The sequence below is a fragment of the Syngnathus floridae genome, chromosome 5 (assembly GCF_059516105.1).
Source record: "Syngnathus floridae isolate MCC-2025c chromosome 5, RoL_Sflo_1.0, whole genome shotgun sequence".
Taxonomy (NCBI): Eukaryota; Metazoa; Chordata; class Actinopteri; order Syngnathiformes; family Syngnathidae; genus Syngnathus; species Syngnathus floridae.
In genome coordinates, this window is record NC_142417.1 from 15,018,811 (window position 1) to 15,038,425 (window position 19,615).

At 38.8% G+C, this 19,615-nt stretch overlaps 1 protein-coding gene across 4 annotated transcripts in view; it reads right to left on the minus strand.

Annotated features, from left to right (window-relative positions):
- unc5db (unc-5 netrin receptor Db) overlaps window positions 1-18,870 on the minus strand; it is a 176,574-nt gene extending 157,704 nt beyond the window's left edge. For all 4 annotated transcript variants that reach the window (XM_088375325.1, XM_088375324.1, XM_088375323.1 and 1 more), the window contains exon 1: window positions 18,519-18,870. In XM_088375325.1, coding sequence (XP_088231451.1) covers window positions 18,519-18,603 — 85 coding nt within the window. In that variant the 5' untranslated portion in view covers window positions 18,604-18,870. The remainder of the gene's footprint in view (window positions 1-18,518) is intronic.
- Window positions 18,871-19,615: the final 745 nt, after the last annotated feature.

The window sequence follows — 19,615 nt, forward strand, 5'->3', positions numbered from 1 at the left end:
CGAGTAGTAAGTAACACATCAGACCGGAAATTCAATGTTTTTTATGCATTTCTAGAGCTCAGTGGCAAATGTTCACATGGGGTACAGTCAATTAATAGATGTCTGACTCAGTTCTACCGGGTGCTTACAATAAATGATGACCATTGAGGAAACAGTCACTGCCAACACAGTCAACAGTCACTAAATGAGATGACACTTTAAATGCAGGAGATGCTTGATTGCCTTCTTATTGTTTTACACAAACATCAAATGGATCTTTCTGTAGTTTACACTTAGGTCTATCAAGTACTAAGCGGCCATGTACTCAATACTTCTTGATGACGTGTGTGGTGTTTTTCAGCATCATCAAATGATTTTTAGAATGGGAATGTTAATTTACATCTGACCTCATATGATGATTTTGTTAAACCTCAATTAAATATGCTGTTGTGATCAAATTCCATAAAACCTGTTTTGATTTCACTGGAACAATACTTCAATATCAATGAAGCACTGGAGACAAAATGTAATGACAAATGGCTGAAGCAAAATAGTTTTGAATTCATTCCATGCCGCCATTAATGCAGAGCCAAAATCAGTTTTTGATGATTTAGCATACATATTTGTACGACGACATTACCAAAACTGATATCATTGCAGTATACTCTCAAATGGACATGACTGTTCGCATTATTTAAATTAGTAGTATTCAGTATTGTACAGTATTCTAATTAAAATCCTTGTAGTATTCCACCCATGCAAATATAACTTGTTTTTCCAATAGCATGAAGCCATGACACATATATATATATATATATATATATATATATATATATATATATATATATATATATATATATATATATATATATATAACCTTATATATATATATATATATATATATATATATATATATATATATATATATATATATATATATATATATATATATATATATAACCTTATATATATATATATAAGTTATATATATATATATATATATATATACACATCCTATATACACATACACATCCTGATTTGACACCAGAAAGTAATTTTCAGCCATGCCGGGAGCTGAAAATCCATCCTTGAAAAGAATGCAGTAAACTCTTTGAATCAGTAATGACATTTATACACCCAAAAATGCTTTTACTTGCAAATTAATTCAGTCAAAATGCGCCAAGACCTCTCAAAGGACAGCTTTGAAGCGTGCTGCTTTCCTGACAAGTCGTGAATGAGGGAAAAAAAGTGCTGTGGGCTCTCAATGGTGTGGCCTAGTGCAAAAACAGAAAGCTGAGCACTCATTTCAGCCCAATGATCCAGTAATAGGCCAGTGGAAATAAATGTAATCACTGCATTTTGTCGTCCTCTGCGATATCATTCCGCCATATTACTTTTCACTCCAACATCCTCTAAGGCCACCATCAGAATCTCATTTGATTGTATTTACATTCACTCTGGCTTCAAACCGCAGAGACACTAAAAAGCAATTACAACTTCAAGTCACCGTCTGCCAAAGTGAGCTGCACTCGACGTCCTTGCAAAACTGCAGTGGCTTCCGACTCAGGATGCGGGTGACATTTAAGCTCTTGTCTCCCCTTGTGAGCATGGTTCGGTACATTTAGAAGCGAATACCTGATGATGACAAACATGGCCTTTAAAAGAGGCATTTGACCAGTGACAATCCCAACAAATAACATTTAACTGACTTTCCTATCAGGCTCGCTAAAATCTACACATCATAGTTAAATGCCAACTAGTAAATTATAGCATAATCTGAAGTCACACACATATGCACACACACACACACACGCACACTTGCGCGTGCATGCACACGCACACACATGCACACAAAATGTGGAATATTAAATCTGTTCTATGCACAAAGCACCGATAAACAGGAAATACAGAAATCCATAGGGGCTTGATGGAGTAACAGTCTTTCAAAAAACATCATCTATATGCAGCTGTAACAAAATATTCAGGTCACTTCACAGAATTGATCAAGGCAGTTTTACACCACTTGCAAACTACAGCTACCTTATGAACCTTATAGTTAAATAAATACCTCTCTGATTTCTTTTGAATATAAACCTTTATTACATCATATTATATTGCACGTCATGCAGGTGTGGTGACGAGTGTATATTCAGGGCTAATAACATCAAATAATAATAATAAATAATAACTGGAGATTTAAGTTAACCATTGGGTCAACTTACATCACTTAATAAACTGGACACTGCATTGCATTTTCCACCGGTAATTAATTTAATGTAGTTATTTTTCCATTTAAAACTGCTTTACACCTGCTAAAACACCAAGTTAAATATAAATTATATCAAATTGTATTTGTAGCGCCTTTGCTTAAAGTTTATTTGAATTAAATTACAAAAAAATAACATTGCATATACATTTTTTAAAGCAAATTAAGCAGTTTTGTCACATTTCCAAGTGAGTGTAATAACTCAGCCATATGACGTTCCACAGAAAACTGCTCAAGGGACAATGCAGCAGTGGATTAGCGAGATTGTCACTTGTTTTGAACGGTTATTTAAATTACCCATAGTTGGTGCTGCGTACAAACAGCAACTAAAGCAATTAGTTGTTGTTATTTTTTCAGTTGGCCAATTTTCAGTTTGGAGATAGACAAACCTTGACATAGAAACACTCATTATAACCAGATGGCAGTAAACAAGTATCACGTCTTAATGTGGACAGTCATGCTCAGGAAAGTTCACAGAGGGATTGTTTTTTCCACTCATAACAATTATTCTGAGAAAGTTGTTATTGCTTTAACATAGAGTACAATGTTTTAGAGTACAATGTTTTAGCTTCTCACACACTGCCTCAAATAAAGGCTGCTTAGAGTCAGTGAAGCGCTGCTTTTTTGTGGCACTTGATGTGTCTTAAGCAGATGCAGTTCATGGGGATTATAAGAAATGACATGGATTAAACCTTTTATACTTTAATTGTATGTAATCCGTTTGAATTCTTCTTCTTCTGTATATTGGCATAAGATGTTTTACTTATGCCTTTCAGCCTTTTTTCCAGCAGACCCCTTACAGAATGTTTCTAGATGGCAATGAAGTGCAACATAAATGTCTAGAAATGCTGTTTGTCTTCAATTACCCTTCTACTTCGCATAAAGCCCAGAGGCCTACTCATTACTGAAGCACTTGTAGCGCTGATGAACGACTTGAGTTTATTCAACACAATCTGCACATTGAGCTACAAAACCTTACTATGGATGGAACTGTTACACTGCAGGATTGTATTTCTTACATTCTAGTGCATAATTACCAGAGGAGCAAATATTGTTTGCTCAAGAGATGTCTTAATTTGCATTAGTTGACAGCTCTGATCAATTATTTGGCTTTGTACATGCTCCATTCAAAATGCACAATACTTTACACAGTGCAATATGTGCACTTACCTATTAACCATGATGAAACACTATTTGCCTGAAAGTGATTTTCCTACCCCAAGGTGAAGCTTCTCTCATACAAACCGCTGGTTGAGAGTACCCCTGACCTGTATGTGAGTGATGTTAAAAGCATTTTGGTGTAGAGAGGTGATTTTTGCTACTTTGCAGGGGCTCTTTGGGCTTGCAGCCCCAATATGGATTTCACATGCCCCGAGTAGAAAAGGGGTTTCGTAAGAAAAGCTTTCACGCAGTATGTGTCCCTCTTGCGAGAACACAATATTAAACTGCATATCTTAAACACCAAAGAAAGTTTTGTTACTGACGCATTCAAAAGCCATCATGACAACAATCATTCAAGATGGCAAGAGAGATATATCACGCGTTACATCAGCATAGCTAAGACTTCAGTTCGGTGAACATCAAAAAACTAACTGCACACATTTTATTTTGTAGAACCGTCGGACACCTTTTCCAAATAAAAAACAGCTTCAAAGAGAGGTGTTGCAAGAAGAATATGAGAAGAGAAAAAATATTGTACCATGACCGTTATGTGAAAGACTCATGGAAGCTGGTGGAGGGTGATGACTCGAGTAACAAGCTGTATCTTGGGAGACCACGTTTCTCATGTAATGCTCTGCACCTCACATGGGACAATCAAATTGGGACTTGAAATGACTCTAAACAATTCTGGACATTCAGACACTTGAAAGAGAAGAGGGAATTTATAAATGAATATAAAGGATTACAAATGATAGCAATTGGGTGAGGTAAAACGAATGATCTAAAAAAAATTTGATGAACATTCAAAAAATGTAATATCGCTGTTTATTGTATGTGAAATAAGAACTGCCAGTCTTGGTTTTTGTGGACAAAATAAGATTTATTGTGTCATGCAAACACATTCCTTGGTTGGAATTGGGGAGGGACAGTTAAGCAAGGTTACTTTATCCCATTTCGCATTTTGGCAAGTTCTATGTTTGTTCGGTGCATAAAATGAAAACTGTGATGACGTGTGACTAAGTACATGCCGAAATAAACATATCAATCAATGACAAGGCAAGCAGTGTCCATCAACAGCACCACCATGTTAACCATTATTAACTGCTATTAAAGGCAGTACATTCATATTCAAAACAACCATATGATTGCTAGGATTGGCAAAATGGAACTTTACTCTGTACTTAAATACAGTTTTTAGGATGAAGACAATTTAACAATGAAACAGAGTCTTTCTTGGGGATCATTTCTGTTAAAATACCCTAAAATTGAGGTCAACCATCATCTTTTAAGTCGCAGATGGTGTAGCGGTAACACTCGCCTGACGTGTGGACATTGTGAGATTGTTTCTAATTCAGTGACGGTGTGGATGTGGGTGTGAATGGTTGCTTGGCTCTTCAGTTTGTGTGCCCTATGACAAGCTGCTAATCACTTTAGGGTGTAGTTTGCCTTTTGCCCAAAAGTCAGCTGGGATAGGCTCTCGCACCCCACCATGACCCTAAACAGATTTGAAAATGGACGGACGGATCATCCTTGAACACTTGATATTTAGGAACTTTGTGTCATTTTGCCCAAAACCCAACTTTGTCTGAGAAATGTAAGAGTATTAATATATATGTATTTAAATTATAACCTGTGGCGAACATTGATTCAATCAGACACTGCGATCAATGTGAGCTATAACTAAACAGGCAGCTGCTCGAGGCCGATGATCCAGTGCGCGCCAGACTGTTTCATAACGAAGGCCTAGGCCATTTAAAAAGTCAAACACAAAGCAACAAAGAACCGTTTTCCTTGGATGGTGTGTGGGCACAACCCAAAGCAAATCAGTAAAGAGGCAGCTTTGCCCACAAGGTTGAGATGAGTAAACATCAGTTTCCATAGAAGGAAAAGTAATCCACTGTAGTGCTGACCCTGGATAACTCTTGAGATTGTATCAAAAGCCAAAAGGACTTTCAACAGAGAAATTTTCAAGCATAAAAAGAAAGCAGTAGGAGTACGCCTCAAGCACATCAGGAACTGATGAGTTACAGACACTGTCCAATAAGACAAAAGCTGTGGAATATAATATATACTAAATACTGTGCAAGATTACAAGGTAAGCAGTCGAGAACTACAAGTACATTACATGTCAGTGAAGTAGTGACATGTTGTGAACGTCCAGAACGTATTTGGAAACGAAGCGCATGATGGGTTTTTCCATCATTTTCCACCTAAAAATGTGACAGCTGATAGCCGCAGTCGTTACCTCATTTTCCCATTCACAACTCTATCTTGAAATATGCTGAAGCTCCTCACCGACACTGTAAACTGGCGCTTGATGCCTCTGCTGTGGTGACAGGCTTCGAATAGTTTTTCATATCACCCTCAGTTTCACAGTAGCCACGACTTTTGAAAGGCTGGTTCTGATTATTTGTCAGTCCGGGGTGATACTTTCAGTGAGTAATGTTATATGAGAGACACAGCCATTTGAGTGCCAGAACAGACTGTCAAATTCAAATAAGCCATAAAAAAGAAAGGCAGTCAAGAAAGTGCCTTTGAGCAGGAATTCAAAGCTGGGTGCTTCCTAAAATATTACAATTAAAGACTGAAGTGCAGCATTTTAACACATTCATACACTGTAGTCAAATGTTAGCGACCATTAAACAACCCTGGTGGAAATGATTAGTGGCTTCTGTCACAGCCCACTGGTGCCAAATTTAAGATTACAGGTCTCATAAATAGTGTTGCTGGTCTTCTTTTCTTTGCAGTTTGTCATGTCTCCACTTGAAAATTCCCTTCTGGACAGGGTAAAAAATAATTATGTTTTAATTCATTAATCAGCACTGTGACGATATGGGTGATTTTTTTTCAGATTTCTATTTGGGGTCAAGCAGACATTTGAACATCCTTTTAGATTACTTTTTAAGTGTACCAATGTGATAATTCCAAATGGAGACTTCACACTCACCAGTAACTTCAAATTAAACAGGTGCAAGAAGTTTGACAAGTGTTCTATTAGAATTTTACCTTTACCTATCAATTTTTACCTTAACATAAGGTCATAGTTGACTGTTTTACTGAAACTGCACAACTAAATATAATCATTTTCTATATAATTAAGAACACACACAATTAACAGCAGGATTATCGGTTAATTATCAGAATGAAAAAGTTTATTTTGATAGAATGACTTTATTGATCAGACAATAGGGTTTGGAAATATATTAAATTAAAATATAGGCTCCAGCACGCCAGTGACCTACAAAATCAATCATAACTTCACATAAAGAAAAAAATTCACACTGAAAAATAGGCATTTGTTACTGGAGGGAGTCCAGCACAATTAAAAAAAAAAAAAACAACTGCTATGTAAACCACTGCATCACAATTGACACTGACTGTTAATCTAAAATAGCCTGAACAAAACTTTAGAAAATATTTTTCAAACGCTGTTGCAGACGTTTTCATTTTTTTGCCACTGCCTCACTTTGTGCCTGAGATGCTTTCATTTTTCAAAACATCAGCCTGCTTTAAAATTGTGTGAGTCTATCGTGTGGGAAAAGTGCAAGTACAGCAAGGCCAAACATAAAGACAAGGTGACATAGAGCTGGCCAGCTATCTAATGATTAGTAGAGCTGACTACAGCTAGTCCTGTGCACACAAACACTAAAAGATTTCTTTATTATTGAGCTGAGCCCTCCAAAAAAATCCAATTCCCACCCAGTATACTACACAGTTTTAACAGACACGAACCAAAATACTTGATGATTAATGGGACAACATTAATTTTAGGCTGCATGAATAGCTTTGCTTTTTCGTATGCAAATACAATGAAAATGATACACTCAGTCAGCCAGAGTGTTGTTCCCTCACTGACTGTCATGCAGTCAGCGTGGGATTTTCTCCAACTCGATGACAGTGCCAGCATGAATTGCTGTCTGTATCTATTGTATAGGTGCCTTGACTGGGCAACAACAGGAGAAAAAAGAAGTATAAAGAAAATGCATAGGATATGCCATGTTGAGCCGAAAAACAAACTCGCGAAGGATCCCTTAAGAGTCAGAGTACCTATTAACAAGGAAAGTGATAGTACAGCATAGATGGTAATCGCACAGGTTATATAGAAACAACTCGCCCTGACATCAAACCCATCAAGTTAGAGAACAGTTAAAAGTACAACCACAATAATAGATGTATTGTTAATATAGACAATGCCATTCAAAAGTGAGCCTGCATTTGCATCAACCACAAGGGCAGGTTAATGTCTATTTGTAAAATAAGCCCCTTTAGCACTCTACTGCACCATGGTATGTCAACCTATGGTCACAAATAGCACAGGCCAATGACTAACATCTACCCGCTAGCAAGGCCATGAGTCCCTCCACATAGGGGAGAAAACAGCAAGCTGGAACTGAAGCTGGACAGTCCATTCATCACAACTTGTCCTGAAGCACTGTTCTGTCCCAGCGGGTGTGCTATAGTGCACCATGGATGAAGGGGAGACATGTTTGAACAGCTACCCCAAGGCCATGAGACTGGGTAAAGTAACAGCAGCCGAACCATTTGAGTTGCTATACTGTACATCGGGGATGAAAAAGTTAGACCACTAATCTATGCAATAGGCCTAAAGCCAGCTCATAGCGATACTACGATAGGCAAAGTCACTAAACGTGGTTGCTGCCAAAACCTAAATATCCAAAAGCATCCCAAAAAAGAAAATTGCATTAAATGATTGATTAGAACCAGATTACACTAAAGGAGATTCTAAAGAAAAGTTCCAGTCATTCAAAAGCCCATTTATTTGAGATGGGCTTACACAGATTGCACCCATGACTGATAGATAATACATCAAGAAGAAGAAGATTGTTCTTTGATAACAATATCAAATTGTCGTCAGCTTGATCAGAGATGGACTTGTACATTTCTATTAAAAGAGAGCACAGACCTGGATGCCATCAAATAAACTGCACATAGTGACAATGCATACGTGTGGGGTTACTTTGTACTGATGGCACACTTTCTCACATGCCTTATGGCAGTGAGAAAGGGAGGTCATGGGGCTGCCTATGATAAACTAGCCTAATAAAATCCAGCATCTGGTGCATTTGACTGTAACCACAAATATTAAGCAAAACACGCTTGTGTAATCATGCAGTGCCCCCATTTGATCTGTAAAGAAGGCTCAATTACTGTGGGGAAACATATTAGCGATGCTTTTCAGCAAAGACTGTTTTGTTTGTGTTGTAACAGCTCCACTGAGAATTGAAAAATATGAATGATCATAAAAGCATAATCTCACACACATGTAAGGATTCCTAATAATATTCATGTTAATCCTTTTCTCTAATTGATCTAAAACTATTTGAAAATAGAATAAACTGCTTGCATTTACAATAATACTGCTAATATGAGATTTACCATATTAATTCTACTATTTTGCTTATTTTCTTAAAAAGTTTGATGATGAGCAGTCGCTCCAGAGTAAAAGTCGCACCAGCCATAAAATGCATGATAAAGAAGAAAAAGAGCACAAGCATATGTAGCATAAACATGTTAACATGTTTATCAAACCATCGGTGTCACTCCAAATCACCAAATCCAATGAAATCTTTATCCTCTGTGTCACTTTGAAATAACTCCGCTAACTCCGGAAGTAGAAGCTTCCTCTTCTACATCGTTTACATCAGACTCATCGCAATGACGGAAAAGTAAAAAGGCAACAAACAGCAAAAACATTATGAACGTATATGGTCACGTTTAATGACTCAATCTTAACATAGACCTTGACAGAAATCTAAGTGTGACATAAACTTTCATCTATATTTTAACGGCTAAAACTATTTTAAGCTCACTTTAGTGTTTTTTTTTTTAACTCAACCTGATGAACAACAAACATCCATATGGGGGTTTATCACAGGACCTCAATTTGTCAAATATACAAACTAGATATTCATTTGGCATTTTCTGCTTGATCTTGAATTTCATGTAGAAATCCTTTATACGTTTAATAAGAGTGCAGCAAATCCTAATACAAAAGCCTGAATGTTCATTAAGTCGCCAGTAGTTACATGTTTGATATTAGGCATTTAAAATTTAGTTGATAAGTGAGCAAATAATTTATGTTGAACCTTGGTTTGATCAAACCATAAACAAAACGCCAAAACACTAGTGGGAAAATGTAGTCTGGTCAATTGAATTCAAGGTTGAAATTTTTGTTTATAGCCTAATTCCCTAAAGAATGTTTGGTGCAAAAGACTCATTAATTTCTAAAAAGTCTGCACCATGCTTTTGGGCTGTTTTTCTTTAGCTAGAACTGGGAAATTGTGAACAGTTCTAAACAGCAGTCAGTTTTTGCATACAAGGTTCATGCTAGAATGCAAATTTAAAAAAGCCTGCTCAATAATGTGTTTGTTCGGGGTTACTCAGATGCACTAAATCAAGTGTGTTCGGACTCATATTTAACACAAGTTTGAATGTGATTGGTTAAGTTCTAAGATGGTGTCCAATTGACATTTATTTATTATTTCATTTGTTTATTTTTTACCATGCATGACCTTTTCAAGAGGCAATATTTTCAGTTGAGTTCTGTAGGTTACTTTTCACTTTAATAGTGGAAAAAAAAAATTCTAATGATTTAGCTTGGTCTGTTTTTCCTCTGCTCCTACTAATAGTATCTCGTCGACAAGCAAAATAACCATTTGCGGCAAACCTAATGTGTCGATGTTTTATATCCACTACAGGTGGCCACACGGCCAGAAAACCAAAATGATCCCCAGGTCTGAGTGTTGACTACATTAGGACTCATAGGTCTTGCGATATAGAGGGTACAGCTTTACCCTAGCAAAGACATAACTCAAAGACTGTATCAGCCGAGAGGTCCCAAATGACAGCAATTCCACATTACAACTAGCTCAATGTGAGAGAGGGCTTTAGTTTTATTACCATCATTACTACTGTATATCATTCTGAATGGATGACCATTTGGTTTAATTTAAATGTAAATCTGGGCAGTGAACTGCACCCATTGTCACAAATGGTAGCCTGATGATTTTTATTCAATCTGCCAACAGTACGGTACGGACATCATAGGAACCCTTTCGGTTTTCTATTTTACTATGATGAGAAATAATTGATCAACTAAATTATTTTTGTTAGTGTTTATTGAAGCAGAACTCAGCAAAAACATTTGTCTACTGTCATTTGAAGCTGAGGAGCGTTATATGCCAGATAGAGCCATGTAGTATGTCAATTGCTGACTTTAATAGGACCTGACACAATAATGATTTTTTTTTTTTTAAATTTTCATATCCTGTTATGAAAGTGAAAAGGTGCACTAATTTCCCAAGGTAAGGTTTTACCATAATCACAATATCATGTTCATTCTAGTATAACATATTTGCAATACTCTGCAATGAGTTACCGCTACTTCCGAGTGATTTGAATAATCCTTAATCAAATAGGAACTCATCCCTGTCCCCCCACAGCTAATTGTTTTTCCTACTCTGTACACAATACTAAGCTTTTGCTAAATCAAACACGCACAAATCAACATTAAATCACCAAATAAATCCACCTGCAAACAAATCAAATCGTTTGACCTGTATCTGCTGCATTTTTCAAACCAAAATTGTACAAAGCCAATAAAAAGCCTTTCCATGTTTCCTTGTGTTACACAGGAGGAGCCCCATTCATGACTCATTGCATACAAAAATCACCATTGATCTTTAAAAGCTTATATCTCCACCCAAGTGCAAGTGAGCTTTGCAAGTCCCATGACTGCAAAGCCGCCGTGTTCTTTGTTCTTTGTGAGGAAAATTTTTGCGTGACACACCAGTTGTTAGTAAGAAAATATGAAAATAGCATATTTTGACTATACAAAACAAAAAGCCATACAGCTGACTCCCACTGGAACCTGGCTGCCCACGATAGTGCTGTGAAGCGGTTAAAAAAAATACAGGATTTATAATTAATCTAATGAATTGCATTTTAATCTCATTAAGGTCCCCAAATAAAGAATTTGAATTCTTGGACATTACAAAATTGTAGTGCTTGACTAACCCACACAGTTGCCATTGTTGAACTCGGTGAACTCGGGGTCCTTTTTTTTTTCAACTTTGCAACTCAAACCTCCCAGTTCAAAGAGGTGTTCCAGTGCAAATTTTCTAGTTGAAAGTCTGACTTCCCACTTTCCACAAATGCAGCATAAAATCACTGCATAATGTAACGGAAGTCCAAAATATTCTTTGATGGTATGTCACTTGGAGTGTGTGATGAGTGTGTGATCCTCCTGGCAACAGACTAATATTTTGTATATAGTCTGTGGTCAAATACATAAAAAAAACGGTTTACCCAGCTTGACTTGCTCTGCCACAAACCTGGCCGTGTTTAATTAAACACAACCTGGTAGGAGCCATTCAGAATGAACGCGCTCTTAAGGAGTCCTAAATAAGAGATTGGGTCGTAAACGAAAGAGGACATAGGGACAACGTTTTACCGTTCAAAAGTGTGTGTGTGTGTGTGTGTGGGGGGGGGTCACTTATTTTTAAAATAATCGCTATTTTTCAATGAGGATAACATTAAACTAAACAGGAATACACTTTACCTCAGGTGTCAAATTCAAGGCCCGGGGGCCAGATACGGCCTACCACATCATTTTATGTGGCCCGCGAAGACAAATTGTGCATCAAATTCGTGTGTCATGACTAGAATTGCAAATTGTCTTCACTTTTAATAATATCTTTTTTTTTTTTTAAATATTTGACCAGCTTTTACTTGTCTGATTTGAAAACGAGTTATTTGTCAGTTTGTTTTGTCGCTTATACTGTATATAATATGAGGTGCTCATACATTTATTTGGGTTGACAGTCATAATGGTTCTCCGAAAGAAGCTATGACTACAATGCAGCCCGTGACAAAAATGAGTTTGACACCCCTGCTTTACATTGTTAATGTGGTAAATGACTATTCTAGCTGCAAATATCTGTTCTTTTAATCCAATATACACAGGTGTAGAAAGGCCCATTGCTAGCAACCATCTCTCCAGTGATCTAATGCAGTGTTTCCCAACCACTGGTGTGCCGTGAGAGATGTTCAGCTGTGAAGTGGGAAATTGTCCAATATTAAGTACGGAGCACATTGTAAACAGGATCGCCAAACCACTGGTCAGTTAGCTCAAGGCCTGGTCAGCCACTTGCTAATCGTGCATGCGTGGTAAATCGGAGAATCTTGAGATTTCATGTTATGTCGGTTTGATTATATTGCATCGGCACATATTCAGTTTTTGTGTGTGCTGTTGTGTGACACTATGACGGCTGTGGTGCGTTTGTGGTCCGATGGAAATCAGAGCATGCAGTTCAACCAGAGAACCTGGATTTTTCATTTTTTCACCAACATAAAATACACAGTCAAGTCGAGATTGTGATAGCCACTCAGCTGCTGTCAGAGCAGCAGAGCGTCTTTAAAAGTGACTTTGTTCTTAACGTTGCAATATTTATAGAGCTAGTCTAAAACAGTAAACAAAATCATGTTGATTCTTTTGGATTTTAATCACAATCACATTCAATAGTTTATTCCTTACACTGTTTAAAACCTTTGTAAAAAACTGACATTTTTATTTAAAAAAAGAAATACAATTTAAAGAATAAATAGTATTTATTTTTATTCAATTATTCAACTCTCCTTACATATATAGGAATAGGACTTTACGTCTTTTTTTGTAATATAACTGATTTTGATAAAGAAGCTGGTGTAACACTTAACAGATTTTTGTTGGTGGTGTGCATTGAGATTTTTTCCAATGAAAAGGTGTTCCGTGAATGAAAAAAGGTTGGGAAACATTGATATAATGGTCCATTTTGTTTGCTAATTGTGTTAGAAGGCTAATGGGTGATTAGAAAACCCTTGTGCAATTATGTTAGTTTTCATTGGAAACACTAAGTTGACTGGGTGACCCCAAACTTTTGAACGGTAATGTATGTTTTTTTATCACCAATATAGAGTTCTCTGGGGGCCATCAGCAACCATGAATGTCAAAACAAGTGAAGCCTTAGTATTCACAGTGAAAAAACATTTTGTCCATTCCCAATAAATGCTGCTTAAAAAATTATACTCAGCATGTATTGACATTGTTAAAGCTCTTTCAGATCATATGCAATTTAAGACTACAGGGTTGAAAATATTACTGCAGTGGGCCATTATATTTCTGTGGGAATACAAATAGCTCAAAGTTGACTACGTATTTATCGATGATGATTTCAGTGTCTGTTCTATTTGAGCCAGCATGTTTAGGGCTCGTATTGATTTTCATACAAGTGAAACATTCACGGCAGCAGAATTGTGTTAGGCTCGTATTTTCTTCACAATTCTCCAGTGACATAAAATGGTTTAATGACTATAGTGATGCGTAGTCGTGATAGCGTGATGATAAATGATCAACTCTGCTGCAGCTCGATGACTGCCTGCCTGCAGTTGTGCCCTACTGTTTCAACAAATTAAAACATCACACTGGGACACATCATAAAGGGCACTAATGCATCCCAAGGTTTGGGATTAGTGCAGGGATATCCAACATAAGGCTCATAGGGCCGATTACTGGATCACTAAGTAGCTGACTGCACCTTTATATGGTATGCAACAATCTTTTGAATATACATGACGAGATATTTGCTGTGTTCAAATTCACATGCTGCATCCCCCAAAGGCCAGTTCGAAGGCTGGGTTCTTCGCAGTCCTAGAAGTTCCACCACCCTGGATCGCATATGCATAGACAAGCAGAATAGCTGCATACAAATTAATGGGCAGCGTCCTTCAACGCGCAATAAGGCGGCAACGTGATGTCATTTTCGACATGACCAGACGACACCGCCCGTGTCCAAATTCACGCAGCCTTCAATAACCATCAATAATAATCTTGCTTTATTTCCATGGAGACGGACCATTGGTTAAAAGGCTATGAAAAAGAGGTCTTTGCAGCATTCATTGCTTCGCTCTTCTTCTACGCCATCCTACACTCTACTTTAACTTTTAATACATGGAGCCACCCAACGACCCCCCCGATTTGTTCCTGATGTGTCAAGCAACGCCACGCCACTTGTGTCTGGAACTTCAAAGTAAATGCTCCACCGGAAACACCAAACACGCGTGACAGAGCTTTTTCATCTTCGTTTACGACAGCTTGGGCAAGTGGGCGTGTCAAGCAGTGTCAAGTGCATAACTGTAGTAGAGAGTGGAGCAATATGGGTAAGTTTGCAAAATATTTTTTTCAACAACAGAGTGAAAAAGACAAGTGAAACAAGAATACTAATACCGTATTTGCCGGTGTATTGGTCGACCTTTTTCGATCCAAAACCGGCCGAAAAAAATCGACCTCGACTTATACACCGAGTCATAAAATTTAACTTCGTATTCATCGCTTCAAATGTGATGGTAACCAAGGCCGTTTCTCATGCATCTCATTGTGCGTTGCACTTAGAAAATTTGAACCGGGCGGCGTGCGCGAGTGCGCGGCCCGCTGGAAGTCGAATGAGGCGCCGCAACCACCTCCGCGGTGCTTATAAACAGCCGATCCGCTCGGCGGGGGCTATTTTCGGCCACTTGGCTCGTGCGCACGGCCTCCCGGATGTGCCGGGCGGGTGCGCGAGCTCGCCGGCCGCTGGAAGTCCAATGAGGCGCCGCGATCTCCTCCGCGGTGCTTATAAAGTGCCGATCCGCTCGGCTTGGAGCTATTTCCGGCCTGCCGTTGGTGCCGGGCGGCGTGCGCGAGCTCGCCGGCCGCGATCTCCTCCGCGGTGCTTATAAACAGCCGATCCGCTCGGCGGGGGCTATTTTCGGCCACTTGGCTCGTGCGCACGGCCTCCCGGATGTGCCGGGCGGGTGCGCGAGCTCGCCGGCCGCTGGAAGTCCAATGAGGCGCCGCGATCTCCTCCGCGGTGCTTATAAAGTGCCGATCCGCTCGGCTTGGAGCTATTTCCGGCCTCCCGTTGGTGCCGGGCGGCGTGCGCGAGCTCGCCGGCCGCGATCTCCTCCGCGGTGCTTATAAACAGCCGATCCGCTCGGCGGGGGCTATTTTCGGCCACTTGGCTCGTGCGCACGGCCTCCCGGATGTGCCGGGCGGGTGCGCGAGCTCGCCGGCCGCTGGAAGTCCAATGAGGCGCCGCGATCTCCTCCGCGGTGCTTATAAAGTGCCGATCCGCTCGGCTTGGAGCTATTTCCGGCCTCCCGTTGGTGCCGGGCGGCGTGCGCGAGCTCGCCGGCCGCGATCTCCTCCGCGGTGCTTATAAACAGCCGCATGCGCACGGCCTCCCGGAATTTGAACACATTTCGTCAATAAATTTCGCATATTGAATTTTGAAGTTTAATATAATGCAACAATTGAGCTCGACTTATACAAAGGATATATCATAAAATCGTAAATTTCCGTCGAATTTTAGGGGGTCGACTTATACACCGAGTCGACCTGTACACCGGCAAATACGGTAAGTGTTACCAATGAGTCAAAGCTGAACAAATACATTTCTAATATGATTCTTATACTGCTGGTTAAATGGCATGTTTAAAAATGTGGATACATTAACTAGAAACCTTATTTATATACGTAACCATTGGTCAAGCCACAAATTCCAAAGCACACAAAACCATGCATTTGAATGCTTCATTTCTTCACCTCTATGTTTGAAACCCGCCGACAGTTGTGTTTATATGTACTGAGTTCCAGCCTTCGGAGGACGCAGCTTGTAAATTTGGACACAGCAATTATATGCCTAAAAGCGTAGAGTCTGTCTTGTGCTCCCAAGATTCATGCGTCATTAGAATTTCAGAGAAAATGTTACATGTGTGGGTTGACAAAAGTAATTCAGTATTTGCAATATATTAGAAAAGCAATTACCGTATTTTCCGCACTATAAAGTGCACCGGATTATAAGGGGCACCTTCAATGAATGGCCCATTTTAAAACTTTGTCCATATATAAGGCGCACCAGATTATAAAGCGCATAGAATAAATAACTCAACGTTGCTCACACGTTAATGCACTCACAATATAGCAGGGGTGTCCAAGTCCAGTCCTCGAGGCCCGCATTCCTCCATGTTTTCCAAGTTTCCCTTGTTAAACACACCTGATTCAATGATCAGGCTCCTGCACAGGTGTGTTTAACGAGGGAAACTTGAAAAACATGTAGGAATGCGGCCCTTGAGGACTGGACTTGGACACCCCTGCAATATAGTAACACTCAAAATAGTGAAAACAATAACAATATATCAATAACTCAACGTTGCTCAAACGTTAATATCACACAACACACAGAATAAACACGTAAAGCTTACTTTAATAAATTAGTCCTCATCCACAAATCCATATTGGTCCATATATAAGGTGCGCCGGATTATAAGGCGCACTGTCGGCTTTTGAGAAAATTTGAGGTTTTTAGGTGCGCCTTATAGTGCGGAAAATTTGGTAGTTTATAGAGGGTGTTATTCTACAAGGTTTGATGAAAATGTGGTCATGTATACTGTGAGGTCATGTTTACTGCTTTTGCTCTTGGCTGAAAACATCTGACGTCAAAAGGTTACAAAAACTCTCGCATCACAATGATGGAAGGACGTTGGCAAAGGAAGCAAGGTATTCAGTGTTTGAACGTGGCAATTGTCTGTCACCTCCAACTCAACTACCTGTCAGCAGTAGCAAAAAACTGTATTGAAAGGAAGGCTTCTAATTTTCACATTAATGGAAGCAAGCTATTCTTCTCTCAGCTCATTTGGTCTTTTTCTAGCTTGTGATCTTATTTTTTTATTCACATTACCACATTACTAAGATAAAGTTGCCGTGTATTGAGGAATAGGTATTTACACCAGTTTTGTTCAATTAAACTTCTTTCAGTAACTGAAAAATTTTTTTTGTTCAGTCTCCGTTGTCACTGCTTTTAAGTCTGGATACGGACTTGGCCCCTTCTAAAACTTCCTGATTGGCTTTTGTTCTGTTTTGGTAGTGTGTTTTGTTTGGGACATCGCGCTACATAGTTTAATTTAATTTCAGTTTCATTGCAGCTTTCTTGAAAAATTGCAGACAAACTATAAAATTATGGTGGACTTCCGAGTTCATTTTGCTATTAAAATCAGTCAGCCCCTCCCAGAAGAAGCCATGCAAACTCGAGCTGTGACATTACCCCCACTGACTTTCACAGATGAACTGTCTTAGGATTCATAAGCACAAACCATTTTTTCTCAATTTCCTTAATTAAGCCTTTCGATCATACGTGTAAGGGTCACTTAATATATGTTTGTTTCTATTCTTTTTTTAACAAATTCCTGACCTCTGTGTTTTTATCTTGCCAAAACACGATTTACATTAATTCTTTGGTTAATATTTGAGAGCATTTCCATGTCTTAGGGTCAACATCATTGTTAACCTCTGTATTCGTCTTTTTACCTCAAACGTTTTCAGTCGACAGCAATTGAAAAAATGAATTCTGAAATTGTGTAAAGTGACTACTTCTCCAATATTGTTCAAGTGGATCAGTTTCTGTCTACAAACGGAGGAAAACCTTGACATATCGGGATGGTTTTAAGTCGCGGCCAGCTTTCTCTTACCCCACTGAATAACAAGGAACACATTGTTTCCTTAAGGGTACATTTGTAAAATAAATTTATGAATGAAATAATATTCCACTCTCACATTTTAATTCTAGTATATCATCCCACTTGGCAATGAACCGGTATGCCTGTTGCACCGTGATGGGGTGACGGATTTAAGATATACATATATACTGGGGGGGTTAATAATAATAATAATAATAATACATTTTTAAAAGGGTTGATTGTAATTCAACACTAGAATGTGGAGAAGATCGAGAAGATAGTGTGAACTTTGCGAACAGTGACGGGGTGGCCAATCAATAGATTAACCTCGGCTGCACATCGGGACACAACTCAAAATGATAAAAGAGCCTGAGAAAAGAGAGTGAGCATCAAAATTGATAAGGAAAAATGACTGTAGTTTATATTTACAGAATCCCACGTCTTCGCACATTTTGCACAAATGTCATGGTGCGTAACCACAGGAATGGTACATCCAGGGGGATTATTTTTCAAAACAGTCACCGAAGTGTCCATGCAAAGTGGCTACAGAAATCCTTCTTACCTTTGGAGATGACAGATGACATGCAACACAGAAAAAGTAGAAGACCCGCCGTGTAAAGGTGGCGTCCTTTCTTCAGCGCACCCATGCCGACGCGTAGTGGTCCACAGTTATACGAGACTGGCCGTTCGCAGGACCTCCGCTACCCACCCTTGCCGCCACCTCCTTGCTGGACGAGTCCAGACCTCGCAAGTTCCGTCTGTAGAGACGGCACGTATAGCTCTGATTGAAAGAGATGAGCTTAAGTGCTGAACAGCTGAAGGAAAGAGAAAAAGCATCTTCTCTTTTCTTTGGTTGCGGGTTTGTGCGCAGCGCCTCCTCGAAGCAGGCTTCACCATGCAGGAGCCCGCCTCACGCTTAACCAATGGCAACTGAGGGAGACAAGAGAGGAGGAGACCATACGGACAACTGGACCTAATCAAAGACCGATTACGATGGGAGTCTGTTCACGATACACAGTTTGATTGTGACTCAGCAATGGCTAATTACACTACATATAAACGATTGAAGTGTATTTGATAAAAGAAACTTGGAATGTTTTTCCACTCAAAAAATATATATATTTTTTTTACAAGTTTTGGAATAAAATTCTTTAGAAAAAATAAATAAATCAAGTATTGAGAACCAAACAGACGAACAGCATTGAATGGATGGTGCAGATAGAAATCTGGCTGTTTTGCAACCAGGAAACTGTAGACATTGGCTTTTTTTAAATATATATAAATAAATTAGTAACATTTACCCAAAATCTCTCTGAAATTTACTTCAAATTTCTGAGTGAGGAAAAAAACCTTTCTAGATTTCTTTCAAGTAAGCTTTTTTTACAGTGTACTGAACTAATAAGAGGGGGGGAGATGTTACATTCAAGATCACAGACAGCGAATTGATTTGTTTGCTAAAATTATCACTATAGTGTCAAATGAAATGATTATATTTTATTTTTAAACTAAAGACCAGTAAGTGCTATAGATCAATGGTACAGAGTAAAGTGTATGTTATGTAAGTGGGTGTCACAAAGGGCATCATTCAATACTATACTGACTTTCAGTATGAATAGAAAATATATGGAGCAAAGTAAATACTACCTATTTATGCATGAA